The 16,306-nt window shown below is 43.4% G+C and overlaps 1 protein-coding gene across 8 annotated transcripts in view; it reads right to left on the bottom strand.

Annotated features, from left to right (window-relative positions):
* arhgef1 (Rho guanine nucleotide exchange factor 1) overlaps window positions 1-16,306 on the bottom strand; it is a 50,404-nt gene that overhangs the window by 7,991 nt on the left and 26,107 nt on the right. For 2 of the 8 annotated variants that reach the window (XM_012967446.3, XM_012967441.3), the window contains exons 7-22: window positions 16,080-16,185; window positions 15,228-15,368; window positions 11,521-11,550; window positions 11,113-11,215; window positions 10,747-10,837; window positions 8,910-8,945; window positions 6,900-7,058; window positions 6,632-6,740; window positions 5,591-5,602; window positions 3,755-3,937; window positions 3,202-3,380; window positions 2,803-2,946; window positions 2,617-2,699; window positions 1,332-1,457; window positions 635-749; window positions 417-517 (exon numbers count right to left, since the gene is read on the bottom strand). In XM_012967446.3, coding sequence (XP_012822900.2) covers window positions 417-517; window positions 635-749; window positions 1,332-1,457; window positions 2,617-2,699; window positions 2,803-2,946; window positions 3,202-3,380; window positions 3,755-3,937; window positions 5,591-5,602; window positions 6,632-6,740; window positions 6,900-7,058; window positions 8,910-8,945; window positions 10,747-10,837; window positions 11,113-11,215; window positions 11,521-11,550; window positions 15,228-15,368; window positions 16,080-16,185 — 1,718 coding nt within the window. The remainder of the gene's footprint in view (window positions 1-416; window positions 518-634; window positions 750-1,331; window positions 1,458-2,616; window positions 2,700-2,802; window positions 2,947-3,201; window positions 3,381-3,754; window positions 3,938-5,590; window positions 5,603-6,631; window positions 6,741-6,899; window positions 7,059-8,909; window positions 8,946-10,746; window positions 10,838-11,112; window positions 11,216-11,520; window positions 11,551-15,227; window positions 15,369-16,079; window positions 16,186-16,306) is intronic. The other 6 variants (XM_012967442.3, XM_012967443.3, XM_012967444.3 and 3 more) reach the window with 6 other exon arrangements.

Genomic DNA, 16,306 nt, shown 5'->3' with positions numbered 1-16,306 from the left:
TCAGGGCAGTAAGAGTCCCAAGGCAGGGCAAAACATGAGGAAGGTATTTATAGGAGCAAAGGGGAAAGTAAAGCTCTAGGTATCCCAGAAAGGGACATACATGAAATGAGTAGACAAGGTCAGAAAGAAGGAAAGAGGAGAAACTGACTGACATAAGAAGGGTAATTATGAGAAGGCGAGAGAAGGTAGATGATTGCAATTCCTGGGCAGAGTAACCCATATATATATATATATATATATATAGTAGTACTTAGAAGGCACCGACTGACTGAGCGAGGGCAGGTTGGATAGATATGAAATAAAACAATACTATCCCTAATATATATATGTTTATATATACAGCAAGAGGTTATATCAACATCATGCTGAGCTGTATTCAGAGTACAAGAGAATGGATGTTGGACAGGCCATCTTACCATCTTATTCTCCATCTCGCGCACCTCCTGGTTAACATGGTTTAGGATCTGCCTGCAAGACTCTGCTGCCCTCTGCACTCTCTGCTTCTCCTCGTCTTCCTCTGCAAGAGCCAGTAATGAACATTAGTGCCTGTACCAACCCTCCCTGCCAGCTCCACACACCGCTTGATAGATAGACTTTACAGCAGCCACAGAATAAGGTCATTTTTTGGCCTCACCAGTTAGATTTGCGATGTTCTGCAGCAGCAACGGGTACTTGGTCAGCCTTTGCATCTCAAATGGTATAATGTCCTTTAGTTGTAACCGCCGGCAGTGAGGGCTGCTCTCAGCTTCCTGTCAGAGAGGAAGAGCAAGGGATAAGATGGAAGGAGTCAAATATTAAAATTTATAAAGGAAACTGTTGGGCTTGGAGAGCGGTGAAGAAGCAGGGAGAAGACTGAGAGGGCAAGGAGACTGCAGAAGAGATTATGGATAACTGGAAAGGCATGGAGAGAAGAAGGTCAGGGCAGGTAGACTGAGAAGGGAGGGGAGGCAAAAAGAGAGTAAAGAAGGGGTAAGAATTGGGGAGAAGGTGCTTGAGGGAAGCCAAAGGTATTGACTCCTCCCAGTTTATAAGACAAACCAACAGGATTACAGTTTATTATTTTATTTAAATATTTACATATCAACGCAATCCTTCCTGATAACTGTGCTTAGTTCTTTGATTGGTCATAGGAAAATTTAGCCAGGACCCCACAGGAAAAAAAAAACTGAAAAATTCTACAGTGTAGATTTTGAAGTTTCACTGGGCCTCATTTGTCAACACTGGGCAGTTATCAGATTTTTATTATATTAAAAAAAAAAAAAAAGATTTGATTAGTTGCCAATGGTCATCATTGTTTCCCTCTCTGCACTTATTCGGTGTTTCTCTGGTACCTGAATAAACTGCGTAAATCGAGGGTCTCTCTTCTGTTTCGCTTTCAACTGTTCCAAGGCAAATGGCTGCCGGCTGCAGAACCGAGATGAAATCTTCTGAAACCAGTTGCCCTCTGTGCCGTCAAACTGGTACAAAAAACAAACAAACAAACATATAAGAATGATATGGGGGTGAGACAATGCACAAAAGAAAAAGTAATTTAAGTAAAGGTGAACAAGCAGGCCTCATAATTCCACTAAACAGCAGTTCTCCCAACAGCCGGGCACACTATGCCGCTTCCTACACTGCCCCCAAGTGGCCACAATCATATGGTTCTCAAAATGCAAACAACATACACATGTGATCTCTAGAGAGTCAGTGTGGGAGGAGAGAGGGATGAATGTCCCATAACATTCAACATAGAGATTCACAATAATAACATTCAACAGAGATCCCTCATATGAATAGTTCTACAAATAAGAAATGCTAAATTCATTAAAGGAACAGTATAAACATCTGAACATCTATCAAAGTAATTGAAATATAATGTACTGTTTCCCTGCTATAGTAAAAGCTGTGTAGTCAGGGAGCCATTCAAACTGGAAAATGCACAGGTGACATAGCAGATAACAGATAAAACACCATTGTATTCTACAGAGCTTATCTGTTATCTGCTATGTAACCTGTGCCTTTTCATCTTTTTTTCAAGCCTGAAAGGTTGCCCCCGTGGCTACACAGCAGGGTATTTATATAAACTATACTAGAATTTTTGAGGCAAACACACCAGTTTTACCAGTGCAGGGCTATGGTACATTATATTATAATTACTTTTAGGCACTTTCCTTTTTTGGTGTTGCTGTCCCTAAACTGGAGCTGGTTATGGGAGTTAATTAAACGAAGAGTAGATGTGAACGGATCGAAGTTTCAGAAGGAGGGTAACAATAATTAACAATGCCTTCAAATAAGTTCATATTAGCTCTGCATCTTGTAATCAGGTTAGTGTCAGTGGCACTGCACATGCTCTGTATGCTCCTGGTTGCTCTTGCTGGGCTAAGCTTAGGAGTTGTGGGAAATCATGAAACATTAGCAGAAAGAGTTTACATGTCTTAAAGAAAGTGATGCTACAGGGTTGATACTAAGGCAGAATGCATAGCTGCATAGCTGTTCCATGCAAAGGGAAAATAGGTGAGCATTCTTAAGAAGAGGCAGGAACCATTTTTAAAGCACTATGCCAGTTTATATAAAATGTAAAGTTGCAGATACAATGTTTTAATTTGTATTTTAGCATATCTTTGAGGTCCTTACCCGGTTCAGCAAGATGGTGCCTATTTCCTGGATCACTGAGTTATTCTCAAGGCGCAGACGCTTCAAGGTGTCCAGGAATACAGCTGCAATGGAAGTACTCAGTCAGAGGGTGTACAGGACACAACTTAAAGGGCCCCTAAACTACAGTCAGCCCAACCCAAGGACTTCTATCCCTTCACATCTCACCATGAGCCTCGATAAGGTCATCCAGGCTAGGAAAGATGTTCTCCAGCTCCAAGGTGGGGATCCATCCATTCTGCATGGGGATGTAGAAGACATCATGCAACACACGAAGCATCCGTACATGAGCGTGCTCTGTAAAGAAGAGCTCTGGGGGGAGGGAAGAGAGAGCAACAGTCACTGATGGTTGGTGGAATCATTGATTGGAAGATGTATGGAATCAGAGCAAGAGGAAACAGATCAAGAAACCTCTTAGGAAAGCTAGGACCACTCCACCGAGGAGTAAATGAGTGTATGCCAATGTGGTCATGCCGGACACTATACATTTATACCTTTAAAATGAGTCATAAAGAAGAAGGAAAATGCCCAAAGAGCTATAGAAACAAGGTGGTCTGACCCACATACCATTGATGACCTCTTGCCGCTTGATTTCGCTTTTCTTCAGCCTGAGGAGTATTTCAGGGGGGACGAGCTCCCTCCAGTTTGGGGGGTCGCTCTCGGCCTCCTGAACGCGCGGCTCAGTCTCCTCAGACTGGGGAAGCAGAAAGGGCAGCGGGCCCTCTGAACTCCCTCCAGGCTCTGGGCTACATAATGGGGAACAGGGAAACATTGAGCTATTGTAACTGACCATAGCAACTATGCATGGGTTTTTATTGTCAGAATGGAAGAGTGTGCATAGGCTAAAAAAATAGATATACATATACACAATATATACATATCAACAATATACAGTTGGCCTCACAGTGACTCTGCCTCACCGAACTAGGCAAACAGTATTTAAAGTTCCAGAATGGAAGGAGGCAGAAGAGAAAAGATAACCACCTCTGACAACAAGATGCAAGTTCAAATTTAACAGCTATAGCACAGAACGTTGTTGCAATATCTGTGGATCAATATAGTGCACAAAACATTGCCCACTGAGTGGTGTGATTTTGTCCTCCCACTGCTCCCAACATACGTGTAGTTGCCAGGCTTTGGCCCAAGCTTGCCAGTGGTGCCCTGCAAGTCGTTGGCTCGGGCAGCTGCCTCCAGGTCAACGTCGCTACGGGAACGTGTCTGCTTGGCTTTGGAGGAGCCGCGCTGGGAACGCTTGCGCTCGTAAACTCGTAGGCTCTCCGAGCGGCCCAGCTTACCAGAGAGCCTGTTCAATTCGCCCCGAGAAAGGGTCACCAACATATTAAGGGAAGAGGTGAAGGCATGCATGAGAGAAAGGACAATGTCGGGGAAAGTCAAATAATTGGTTGTGTAAGAGGGGAATGAAGAAATCTGCGTATAATAACAGAGCGAGAACATTACAGAATAGTTTGAAAGAAAGAAGAGGAGGTAGGGACAAAGCAAGAGCAAAGATGGAGGAACAGCAATATGGACATTCGATAATGGCAAAGTGCAAGGTAAAAGCAAAGATGGTGGAAACACCAAAGAGGGCAAGTCCAAGGCAAAGATGATATAGAGATAAAAAAAAAAAAAATCAAAGCGCAAAGATAGTGGAAAAAGTAACAAAGTCAAGTCAAGGACAAAGTGGGTAGAGGGAGCAATAAAGATAAGGCAAGAGGAAAGATTTTTGAAGGATCAATAAGGGAAAGTCAAGAGTAGAGACTATTTATTTGGCTGGTGGGGGGCTGTTTCGGCCTCTGTGTACTTAAAATGCCAGGGCCTGTTTTGAATCCTAGTCCAGAACTGACAGGCAAAACTCATGGAAAACCAGATGTGAGCACAGAACACAAACACATATGAAAGGCCACAGCTAGAATCATACGTTGCACAGGGTATAACGTCACCATTTACTTAAACAGCACTAACAAGTTACTCAGCTCTTTGCAATGGTTCCAGGAACCAACAGACTAAATGAGGATCTATCTATCTAATGGGGAACACTTACAGTATCAGTTTAAGCTCCTATGAGATCAAACATCTCTTAGCTCCATTATAGCTCTAAGAATATCTAGGACAGCAAATGCTTGCCACTGATACACAAAAAGAATGTCTAGTACATAAACAACTATTTGTTATTATTACCACCAACACTGTAGCAATGTTTAACCACACGTAGCTGAAATAAACTTAAACAGCCACACAACTTGCAATAATAAAGTGATGCTGAACAAAATAACAGGGCAACTGTGGCTAACACACAGAGAATGGGAAAGATAACACAGACAGACCAATAGGCAGGGGTCCCCAACCTTTCTTACTCGTGAGCCACAGTCAAATGTAAAAAGACTTTGAGAGCAACACAAGCACCATAAAAGTTCATGGAGGAGCCAAATAAGGGCTAAGATTGGCTATTAGGCAGCCTCTATGCACACTATCAGCTTACAGGGGCTTTATTTGGTAGGAAATCTTGTTTTTATTCAACCAATACTTGCCCCCAAGTCAGGAATTCAAAAATAACTACCTGGTTTGGGGGCATTGAGAGCAACATCCAAGGGGTTGGGGAGCAACATGTTGCCCCTGAGCCACTGGTTGGGGATCAACACCAATAGGGAACAATTCAGTTCTTCTTCTGAGCAATGGAAACTGGGCTCCCCATTAAGTGTAGGAAAGGGATGAATTCAAGGGTACTGATATGCTTAAGGTCTTGGGACTCAAAAGGACCTTCGCCAAACGGAGAGTCCCAGAAGTTGTCAGTCTATGATACAGGGCAGGAGGCTACAGATTGAATTTGGAAGGTGACAGAGAAAGGCAATAAGGTGAAAGTCAGAAGCATGGGGAATGGGGTAATACTTAGCCAGGCCCTGTAAGGAGCCACTATACAAACACCTCCCAGGATGCCACTTCCCAAACATGCACTGACCTTTTCTTTCGTCTGTGAACAGAGCATGGAGGGTTAGTTATACCGAACTCAAACCTCTAGACATAGACTGGAAGCTCTGCAGAGCCTACCCCAGAGGCATCATGGGCAATTTAACCCTTCAGCTGTCCTAATGGGTAGGCACCACACTGCAAAGCGAGCTCAGGCATCAGGCAGGCGTGCTGTACAAATAAAAGCAAGGCTGATCTTATATTAGATACTTAAGATCTCGACAGCAGGTAGAAAAGGGACCACACAACAGTCAATACATTTTTATATATGTATGCAACCAGTCTGCAGGGGAGGAGACAGACAAATGACTGCACAGACCCCAATTTGTGAGGAGCCAAGAAGCTTGTTCTCAAAGATAAGTATACAGTCAGATGTTGTGGGAAGAAACTAGAGAAAATGATTAATGCAAGCAATAATGGCAAACTGCTGCAAGAAAATAAATCTATATAAAGCCAGCAGTAGGGTAAGAAAGAGTATGGTTTTAAAGCGACAACCCCAAGTGTATCCAACTCAGTGATGCCAATAGGATGCAAAATGTATGGATCCAAGGCAGAGGTGTATGGTGATGTGTGGCGAAGGGGTATAAATCAAGCTAGCGTAATCTGTGTGTCTGTGTGCAGTGTCCATCTGAGAAGGGGAGAACGAAGGAAGAAAGCCAAATAATATCTGGCGCAACAGAGAACAGGGCGACCATGGAAGCTTAAAAAAAAGCACCCAGTGGAAGTCCTTGCCGTTTCAGAAGCCTGGCAAGGTAGCGCGGCAAAATTGCAACAGGAAGAAGCTTGGCAGTAAATTGACTTAGAACACCACAAGAGCCAACAACTTTTGGGAGGACACCACAGGAGCTTGGCAACAACATGATGGTGGAGACCAAAGGAGCTTGGCAACAAGTTGACGGAGGACACCACAGGAGCCTGGCAGCAAGTTGGGTCACTCTGCAGGGCCCAAAAGCAGAAGGAAGGGAAGGTGGCACAATGCGGAAGAGTGTCAGCAATAGCCTCGCAGAATGTGCTTTACCCCAGTAAGCCTTACCTTTCATTTTCTGCACTTTCCTCAGTCTGGTCTGCTGGGCAATGCTCAGTGGTGGGGGATCCTTTGAGGACCTCAGATGCATCATTAGACAATGCCCCATCAGTCACTGCTTCAGAGGAGAAAGAGAGAAACGACTGCAGTTATATTCCATTCCAGAACCATCCTAATGGCACCACCCATGCACCCCCCCCCCCCTTCTGCCTTCAACTATGCTCTCCAGTGCAGGTGCTGGTTATGCTAGTGCTCATTTATTGTGCCTCACACTTACCTGGGTCAGGATCATTGGGCTCATTAGGAGGGGGGATGATATTTACAGACACCACAGAATCAGGCCCTTCGCTGTTCTTGGATTTCGCTGTGCTGCTGTCACTCCTATCAAAAGTTCTCTGCCCCTGGCTGACCCTTCTGTCCGGGTTTGGCTTCTCAGCTGCAAAAAAACAAGCGGTCACGATAAAGACTTTATCACTTCTCAGAAGAGCAACCAAAATGTGGCTATTTTTTTTTACATTAGCTAAATGCCTTCCCACTATCTACACCCATAACCAGATTCTAACTCCTTTTCCAATTTAGACAATCACATTGAATATTACAGGCTCCAAGCCCAGTTACGTTAATTCATTTTGAACACATACTTTTATTTTCCTGTTGGATTATATTACTCTACCTTAGATTCTGGGCACTGTCAGCTTTATAAAACAATACAGAAAAGAAAAATCCCATTAATGATTAGTATATGATATAGGAGCGTAAAAAGATCAGATTTAGCTCAATCCCGTTCCCTCAACCCAAGTGACAGAGCATGTTTTAGAGAAAGGAAAGAGAAATCAGATGAAAGGCCTAAAAGCCTTCGTCCCACAGCAATGAAATTACACATCTCCTATTTATTCCCTTAAAGCGCCAATTGACGAAACAATCACTAAGAGTGCACTCTGTGACTTGCCCTTTAAAGCAGATTACCCCCTTCATTTCATCCCCTGGGTGCTTTTCTTATTCGATTTAAACTATGTAAACAGAGTGCAGAGTTGGCAGAAAAGCACCCGCGTGGCAACTGGCAGCCTCTCTCTCTCACTGCAGGACGAGCAAAGAAAGGTTTAGCGCACTGATCTTCTTAATGGAACACTTTGACCTTTCTATAGTCCCATTGGATCGGGGCAATTGGATTGGTGGGTTAAAATGTCACAAATACCCACAATAAAAGAAAGATGTGGCGCTACAATTAAGGCTGCCACAGATATCTGTCTGGTTTGCCCCTCGCTCTCTGAACATGTTTTTTGTTGTTTAAAGGGTCGGTTTCAGTATTATGTATATAGTGCTAGCTTAGTTAGACAAGGACCTATCATTACCAACTGTTCAACTAATCAGCATTTTTTACATTTTTTTGTCTATTTTAAATGGTTTTTGAATTATTACCCTCACCATTCTGCCTTTTCTCCAGCCTGCAAACATAAATGTCACTAACCCCAGCATCCAAAAACACGTGGACTTAAAAGCATTTGTTTTAATTGTTATTCGGTTGCATCTGACTTACTTTTATATTCTATTCTGACTTCATAACTTCTACCTGGTTAGGGGAAATAATTCAGCTTTCAGTGGATGGGAAGGGGGGGCAGTTGCAGGGAGTTTTACTTCAACAACAAGTGAAAGGCTGAAGGCTGGTTACTGACAGTAAGCATTACAGCTTGTCCATATTTGTAGCCCCCGCTTATTCCTAACTACACCCTATTTAGCAGGTCCTTATTATGTACCCTTTAAAGATAGATCTGTCTCTCCAAGAATGCAGGAAAGCAACTACTGTATGAAGCTAATTATGCTTCTTGCACTGGGAGACAGAGTGTGGCTGCTAAAATCAAAGTGGATGAAGGAGAGGCTAATGCGCCAAACATAGCTGCTTCATGGGACTGAAGCTTTAGAAATAAAATTGTATTTTAGCAACAGCTTGGGGGTAGTAGTTTTAACATCCCTGCCTCCTAATAAGCACTCTAATGATTTGCTAGCAGAAATAATACCCTTTTTATAAGTAGGGCTATGTTTTGTTCTTCCCTGTAATGTATAGGAGGAGGAGAGCTCACTGTGTGCACAGGGCATTCTTTTGCATTAAGAGTGGAAATATTCTATATCCTATACTGAAGCTGTGTAAATGTATTCAGCTGCCGGGATGTTACCCCTTTCTGCTAGACCAAGGAGTTGCATTTTTATTCCCCTCAAAGAGAAGATGTGGAAGAAGAGAGATGTGGAGAGGTGGTTGTGGGGTGATTAGTGAGTTTGGTTCGGAAGGTACCTTCGGGCTCAACTTTGGATGGTCTGCTGTCAACATCTGCGAAAAACACGGGGAGGAGCGGAAAAAGGGAAAAACAAAACATGGCATGAAGACAAGCTAGGACAGGAGGCCACCCACACACCCAGCACGCCCATAAAGGCAGAGGGACTGTGAAAGAGTGCCATGCAACAAACAGAGAGCTATGCCCAACACAGACATAGTGACATATTTATTATACCGGTGATGTTGCCCATACCAACCGATTGGTTGATTGTTGCTTTTGTTTTCTAACTTGAAGGTGACTGTTCAATTCTAACTGCTGATTGGTTGCTATGGGCAACATCACTGGTTATATTGGCTTACACACTGTAATAAATATGCCCCTAAGTGTGCAATTCCCAAGGAGGCCACCATGCATCTTACCCATGCACCCCAATGGAAATCAAGACAAATGCAAGCTTTACAGAAGATGCTGCAGAGACAGAGGTGCTGACTACATGGCAGACTTATTTAACAGACAATGACAGTAAAAGGCTTTTATCACCTTAAAAATTAACTTTTAGCATGATAACATATTTATTGTAATTTGCTACTAATTGTTATTTTTATGTTTTTTTAATCACTTAACATGTTGCGCTAAAGCTCTGCAATATTAAATTCATACTACTATCTAGTTGCTAGGGTGCCACTTACCCTAGAAACCAGGCTGTAATTTGAAAGTCAGACTGGGGCCGACTTTCCCAAATATAAGCATAGGTTGTGAAATATTATAATAACATATTACAATAATATTAAATTGAGCTTGAACTTTAGTGGCCATTGTACTGAGTGTGAAGACTGAATGTGTGACTGAAAGAGTACAGAAACTGGAGGAGGAGCAGGGAGAATGTAGGGAGGGAATGAAGATGGATGAAGGTGGATGGGCATGGAGACTGGGAAACAAGCAGGGAGGAGGTGGAGAGGGCATGGTTATCGGAGGCTGAGAAAGGAGGAAATTGTGAGGATAAGGAGCTTAGAGAACATGGAGAGAAGATATAGGGAGGCCATGGAGACTTAAGAACAAGGAGGTTGGAGATGGAAAGAAACAAGAACAAGTCTGAGGATTTGAGGGAATGTACCCTGGAGAACAAGCATGAAGGAGATGGAGAGAGCACTGCTACTGGAGAACAAGCAAAGAAGGAAATGGAGAAGGAATGTAAACTGGAGAACAAACAGACAGGAAACAGGCAGGGTACAGAGAGGAGATGGAGAGGGCTCAGATATTACGGAGTAAAAGGAAAGGAGGTTAGAGGGCACAAACATTGCAGAACCAAGGGGGAAGGAGTTATGTTAAAGTGCCAAAAATTCAGTACGATATTAACACTGGCTACATCATGTTATACATATTACAGGGTTATTTTTTTTTGCAGTATTTAACCCTAAAATACAAACCTTAAATGTCATGTTACTTTATAACACTGAGAAACTATAGGGTTTCCTGAAAAGTTGGCTTTGTCTTAATAATATGATGCATTTCCTGCCAATGTAGTGCCATAGTAAAAGTTAATTCCAAAGTGAATTGGCCACATGTTAGAGACAGAGGTGTTAGTCAAGCTTCATACCAGGCACGGTTAACAAGCAGCCTTCAGATGCAACTCTGACTGACATGCAAGGAGAAGGTAGCTCAACAGCATCCTGAAGGGCTGCCACTTTCCAATACCTTTCTACACAGAAAGATAGTATATGATTCCCAATATAAGAGTGACAGTGACACAACATGTGATAAAAAGTGTTATTACCAGTAAGAGATAGGCATGCATTTAACAAGACCTGCCCAAGGTGCCAGCAGAACACATAGGGAAGGCTTCTCGGTACTCACAGTGAGAATCATTTCGGTTCCAGCGCATAGGATCCAAGATGCTGAATGTTTTCTTTGTTTTCAGAGGCTCATCCTTTTTATTTGTAGAAACCTGAGACAAAGCAGGGTTTAGGACATGTTTACACAGATGCACTGCAAGAGATTAATAAAAGCATAAAATGAGCAGAAATCTGGAGAAAATGACTCAAGAATGGAGAAGAACAGGGACTCGGTGAGTCTGATCCAAACATGGAGAAGAACAGAGATCTAGAGGGCTCATTTCAGCACAGCGAGGGACAGGGATGCTTATTGTGTGTCCCAAATGTGATGATCCTAACAGATCTAGCAATACAAGCACAGAGATCAATAACAATATCTGCTCCTCACCTTTTTCCTGAAGAAGATTCCTTTAGATTTTTTGCTATCCGCCGCCTTGGTCTTCACCCCCAGGTGCTTCATGTAGGCTACAATGGCACAAAAGATGGCAGAGCTGCAAAGTGGAGGAGGCAGAGGTGACTAATAAAGGATTACCAATATCCCCAAGCCTGAAGTAAGTTTGTGTACAAGGAACTCCATTTCTGTAGCCACCAGCTTTTTTCAAGTTTGCATAAGGAGCAGGAGAGCAGCAGAGGTGGAATAACCTGCTGGGCCCTACCATGGGGGGGGGCATTAAAATGTGGCAAGCAATATGTTATGTGCAAGTGACTGTCTAACTAAGTATTGGTTAAGTTGGAAGAAGAGATTGTTAAGGGTATTTAATACATTGAGCTGGTGGGACAAAGGACAGTTGTGTACCTTTTTTCCTCGTCTGGAGCAATAGTTAGGCTGTGGAAAAGGAGAGAGAAGAACGTTAGTGCTGTTGGGAATGAGGGGCATCAGATTTAACAACAGGACCAATGTCATTAAGCCTGTGGTACATGCACTGGTTTTGCACATTTGGTCAACCATGTTTTCCTTCCAATAATCTCCCCTTTCTTTTCCAACATGAATGTTCCCACCCAAACCACACCAGCCTGTAGTCACTGATTATACCACATTGCAACCTCTGATTCCCATATCTTTATTTCAGCTAAAATCCATTGCTCTGCCACACAGGCATCACTAATCTCAGATGACTCTAGCATTCTACCACCCTTGGGCACACCTCCATATTAACCTAGTGAAATCCCTGCAAAAGTCCAGTCACATGACCTGAACAATTCAGCATCCACAAAAGCTAGCTCCATCTGTATTTCACCATTCCGTCATGCATAAAACAGATACACCCTGAGTATCCAGTTTCAAATATGACTGGCACCCTCAGGGCAGCCAACGCATCCAGGAAACACTAGACACATGCAACATCCACACACCAACAGGCTAATTGGCAATGCATACCATTTGAAGTTCCATGGCTGTGCAGAGACCAGTGCAGCCTGCCTCATGCATATATAGGAATATCTATTTTAACTTAATAAACTGAAACATAACTAAACTAAACTTACCGTAATACACTAAAGTTTTAGAATGAGTGAGGTAAAAGCCATGGCACATGCGGTCTAATTTAGCCAGTGGAGAAGTACCCAAAGCTGCCTGTGCTGCATGGCTGGGCTGGGGTGATTCTCTGCAGGCGTTTTTGAAATGTGTCACAACACAGCTACTAGTCCTCCCTCCTGAGGAAACCTCCATTTTCTAATCTATTAGTAACCCCCAATATCATGCCCCTCATGCCCAGGAACTCACCCACTGGATATCATGTTTGTTGGGTGCAAGTAGCCGATTGTTCATGGTACAAGGCAAGAGCAAGGATCTTGCAGTCTTGGGAAAGTGAGTGTAGGACGGGGCTGCAGCAAGCGCTTTATATACCCGCCACCGCAGCAGGGTGATGCAACCCAGTGAAAGACCAGGCAGATGTTTTGTATTAGGGATAGAGGGGCAGGTCGCAGGATAGTTCCCATGCCTGCTTCCTCATCATTAACCCCATGGCTCCCATGGGCTCCAGAAATTATGTGCTGGGATATATATTAACTAACTGTAGCAGGGTCACCCTATTGGCGCCTTTATAGCATTTGCTGGACTACTATACCCAGAATGCTTAGCTTGGCATTGATAGTTCAGCAAGAAGGCAGAGATGTCAGAGCTTGACTCAGGGGTTAAGAGTGAAGGAAAACTAACTGCACAGTTTAATTCCCAGTGGTAAAGGGTTCACAAAAGGTCCTGAATTTCCCATCCTGGCCCAGCACATTCATTATCTTTGCCTAAAATAGCTGCACATCTGGAGTGAGGCAAACAATAAGGGAACTGGAAAGCCCAAGAGATAATATAGGCAGGGAAGCCACCATAGATGCACAGCTGACACAGGCACCATCAGGAACTGAAAAGATGCCCATGGGCGCGGCAGAGCTGCAAAAACATCCAAGGGCTCCGCAATGTTGCACCAATGCCCACAGGCACTTTAAGGCTGCACAGGCACCCACAGGCAATATAAGGCTGTCCCTGTGATAGTCTGCATCAATTGGTGCGAAGGTGCCTTTTTTCTGTCTCTCTCTTTCTGTTTTTGTCCTAAAACTTTTTCACACACCAACTGTGACTTTGTGAGGTGTAGCGTAAGTTATTTCAATTTGTAAATATAAGGCTGCCCAATGGCACCGCAAGGCTGCACTGACACCCACAGGCACCACAAGGCTGCGCTGATGCCCAACGGAACCGCAAGGCTGCACTGATGCCCAACGGAACCGCAAGGCTGCACTGATGCCCAACGGAACCGCAAGGCTGCACTGATGCCCAACGGAACCGCAAGGCTGCACTGATGCCCAACGGAACCGCAAGGCTGCACTGATGCCCAACGGAACCGCAAGGCTGCACTGATGCCCAACGGAACCGCAAGGCTGCACTGATGCCCAACGGAACCGCAAGGCTGCACTGATGCCCAAAGGCACTGCAAGGCTGCACTGATGCCCAAAGACACCACAAGGCTGCACTGATGCCCACAGGCAATATAAGGCTACAAAGACACCCACAGGTACCGCAAGGCTGCCCAGACACCCATATTCTACACAGGGCCAAAAGGCACCGCAAGGCCGCACTGACACCAAAAGGCTGCATAAACAATTACTGGCATTGCAAGCTACAGAGAAAAAGGCAGGCAATGACAGGCATTGCAGGCTGCCAAGATTCAACAGGTTGCACAGACATTACAGGTACTGCAGGCTGCACAGACACATCAAGCTGTACAGACATCAAAGGTGCTGCAGAGACACCAGAAGAGGGTGCAAGCACACACATATGAGAGACAAATTAGAACAGCAAGTGCAGAGCAAACACAAGCATGTACAGCTGAACAGAAAACACACACAGACTCCATAACAGCAACAAATGAACACAGATTGCAACCACCACAAATGTCACTGCAGCCTACAAATACATGTTATCATGTAATTTCCACTTTCTTAAAGGGGAAGTTTACATTGGTCTTCAATTACTTTACTGAATTATTATTTTTTTTTTTTTTTTTAGCTTCTCACCAGTTTGGAATTTCAGCAACTGGTGTCTCACACCACATGGCACTTAATATCTGAGTATTTATACTTATTTATTGTATTTATTATAACACTTGTCCTCCCTGTATGTAATTTCGTATTTTGTAAGATTGTACAGCGCTGCGTACCCTTGTAGCGCTTTGTAAATAAAGTTATACATACATAAATATCGGGTTGCTAGGGGGTAATGTACCCCAACAACCAGGCAGTGGTCTGAGTAAGTAATAAGCAGTAACAACAATAATAACTCTGTAGCCTCAAGGAACAATTGTTTTTTGGCTGATGGGGTCAGTGACCCCCAAAAGTGCAAATAATTAAAAAAAAAATAATCACCAAAAAAGTCCAAACTACAAATTAGCAGGGAATATCAATGCTTACATCATTCTAAAGTGAATGAAAAAATGAACATTCCCCTTTAGTTTATAACACATAGAGGCCTTATTTTAGTTGTCACATAAAATGCTATGCTATATTGTTTAGAACCTAGCAAAGTGTAATGGCCTACTGAGACCATTGCCTTTCATTCCTGTGGTTATACCTTCTCAGAAAAGGGCAACTGATAAAATATCAGTGCTTAAGGGTGAAGACACTACAGAGAATTGCCTCTGCTAAAACACATGTAGAAATAATTATTAGTAAATGACCAGCATTGTCTGTTTTAGTAGCTGTGTCAAGTATTGCTAATAGTAGCTCCAATTGTTTTCACTATTAGGGCGAAGAAACATGAGGCGATTTCCCGCCATAGGTTACTGTATAAGTCGCTGTGACTAATCATGCACGGTTTTCACTGTGCAGCTTAGTCGCAGTGACTTTTTAAAAAGTTGCAGCTACTAATCACTGCATGCATCCTCACCCTTAGAAAAGTCCTATAGTCCTAACAGTCTCCAGCACCCAACCCCTAGGGAATATGCACCAGCTTTACACCCCATAACTGAGCTATATTCACCCCATAACAGAGATATAACAGGGTTTAAATGTACTGACTGCATCTCATCCAGCCGTGCCAGGAGCTGCTCTGCCAACTGCTTCTCTTTGGCTTCCAGGATACTGCGGTCGTTGGTTCGATAGGATTCAAGCTCGCTCAGCTCCAGTTCCCCAGGGGTCATACCAAGTACTCGCTTGGCCCTAGACGTGAAAAGACAGTAGTTATCCGAGGGGCTTACAGGGAGAAAGAATATCAGATGGGCAGCCTGCCTTCTTCCATACTCGGTGTAACCAGTATCCTAGTATAACTATATTCTAAATTCCTAACCAAAATGATGGAAGCATGCTAGAACCATTAGCCAGTCCAAAAATATTCCAAGGGACTACAGAAGAAAATAGTAGTGTCTTGTATCTCTCTGTACAGTACAGTTTGGGGTCACTACTTCCAAAGGAATTTATCATAAACATCAAATAGAATCCACTGGAAAATGCTAAATAAAGTCTGCACAAACTCTCCAGTGGATTCTATTTGGTGTTTACAACCATAAGCCAAGGTGCAGTGTGGGGAAGGCACTACTAGTGGCATGCAGCACTTAGGTTCCAAGGCACCACATAAATAAGGCACTTACTAAGTCACGCTGTCAGCTATAAGCCAAGGCACAGTATACGGCAACACTGTGACATGCTGCACTAAGGTACCAAGATGCTACTAAAGAAGGCACTTCTTATGACAGGAAGCGCATATATACCAATGTGCTTATATGTGTGGCAAGTTATGTATAAGTTCCAGGACACTATCTTGCAAAGGTGCTTCCTGAACAATGCTGTGTCTATTTATGTAACTGTATATATACAAAGTGACTCAAGTCTGTATTTCCTTTTATTGCCATAGTGAGTAATGTGAATATGTACCTAAAGTCCTCCAGCTGTTGGGAAATGGCCTCAGTTTGGTGCTTCTGAATGTCTTTGACATATTTTCTCTGGGTTTCTTCTGGGATCATCTCAGGCCTTGTCCGATCTGCACCAAAGAGATATAAGACAGATTTATATTCATATATTCAGTGCAACCCAAAGCCTATGGAGTTATTAAGCTGCGGAAATAAACACTGAAACACGGACATGCTGGCATTGCCAAGCTA

The sequence above is a fragment of the Xenopus tropicalis genome, chromosome 7 (genome assembly GCF_000004195.4).
Source record: "Xenopus tropicalis strain Nigerian chromosome 7, UCB_Xtro_10.0, whole genome shotgun sequence".
Lineage (NCBI taxonomy): Eukaryota > Metazoa > Chordata > Amphibia > Anura > Pipidae > Xenopus > Xenopus tropicalis.
This window is presented reverse-complemented; position numbering and strand designations above follow the sequence as displayed.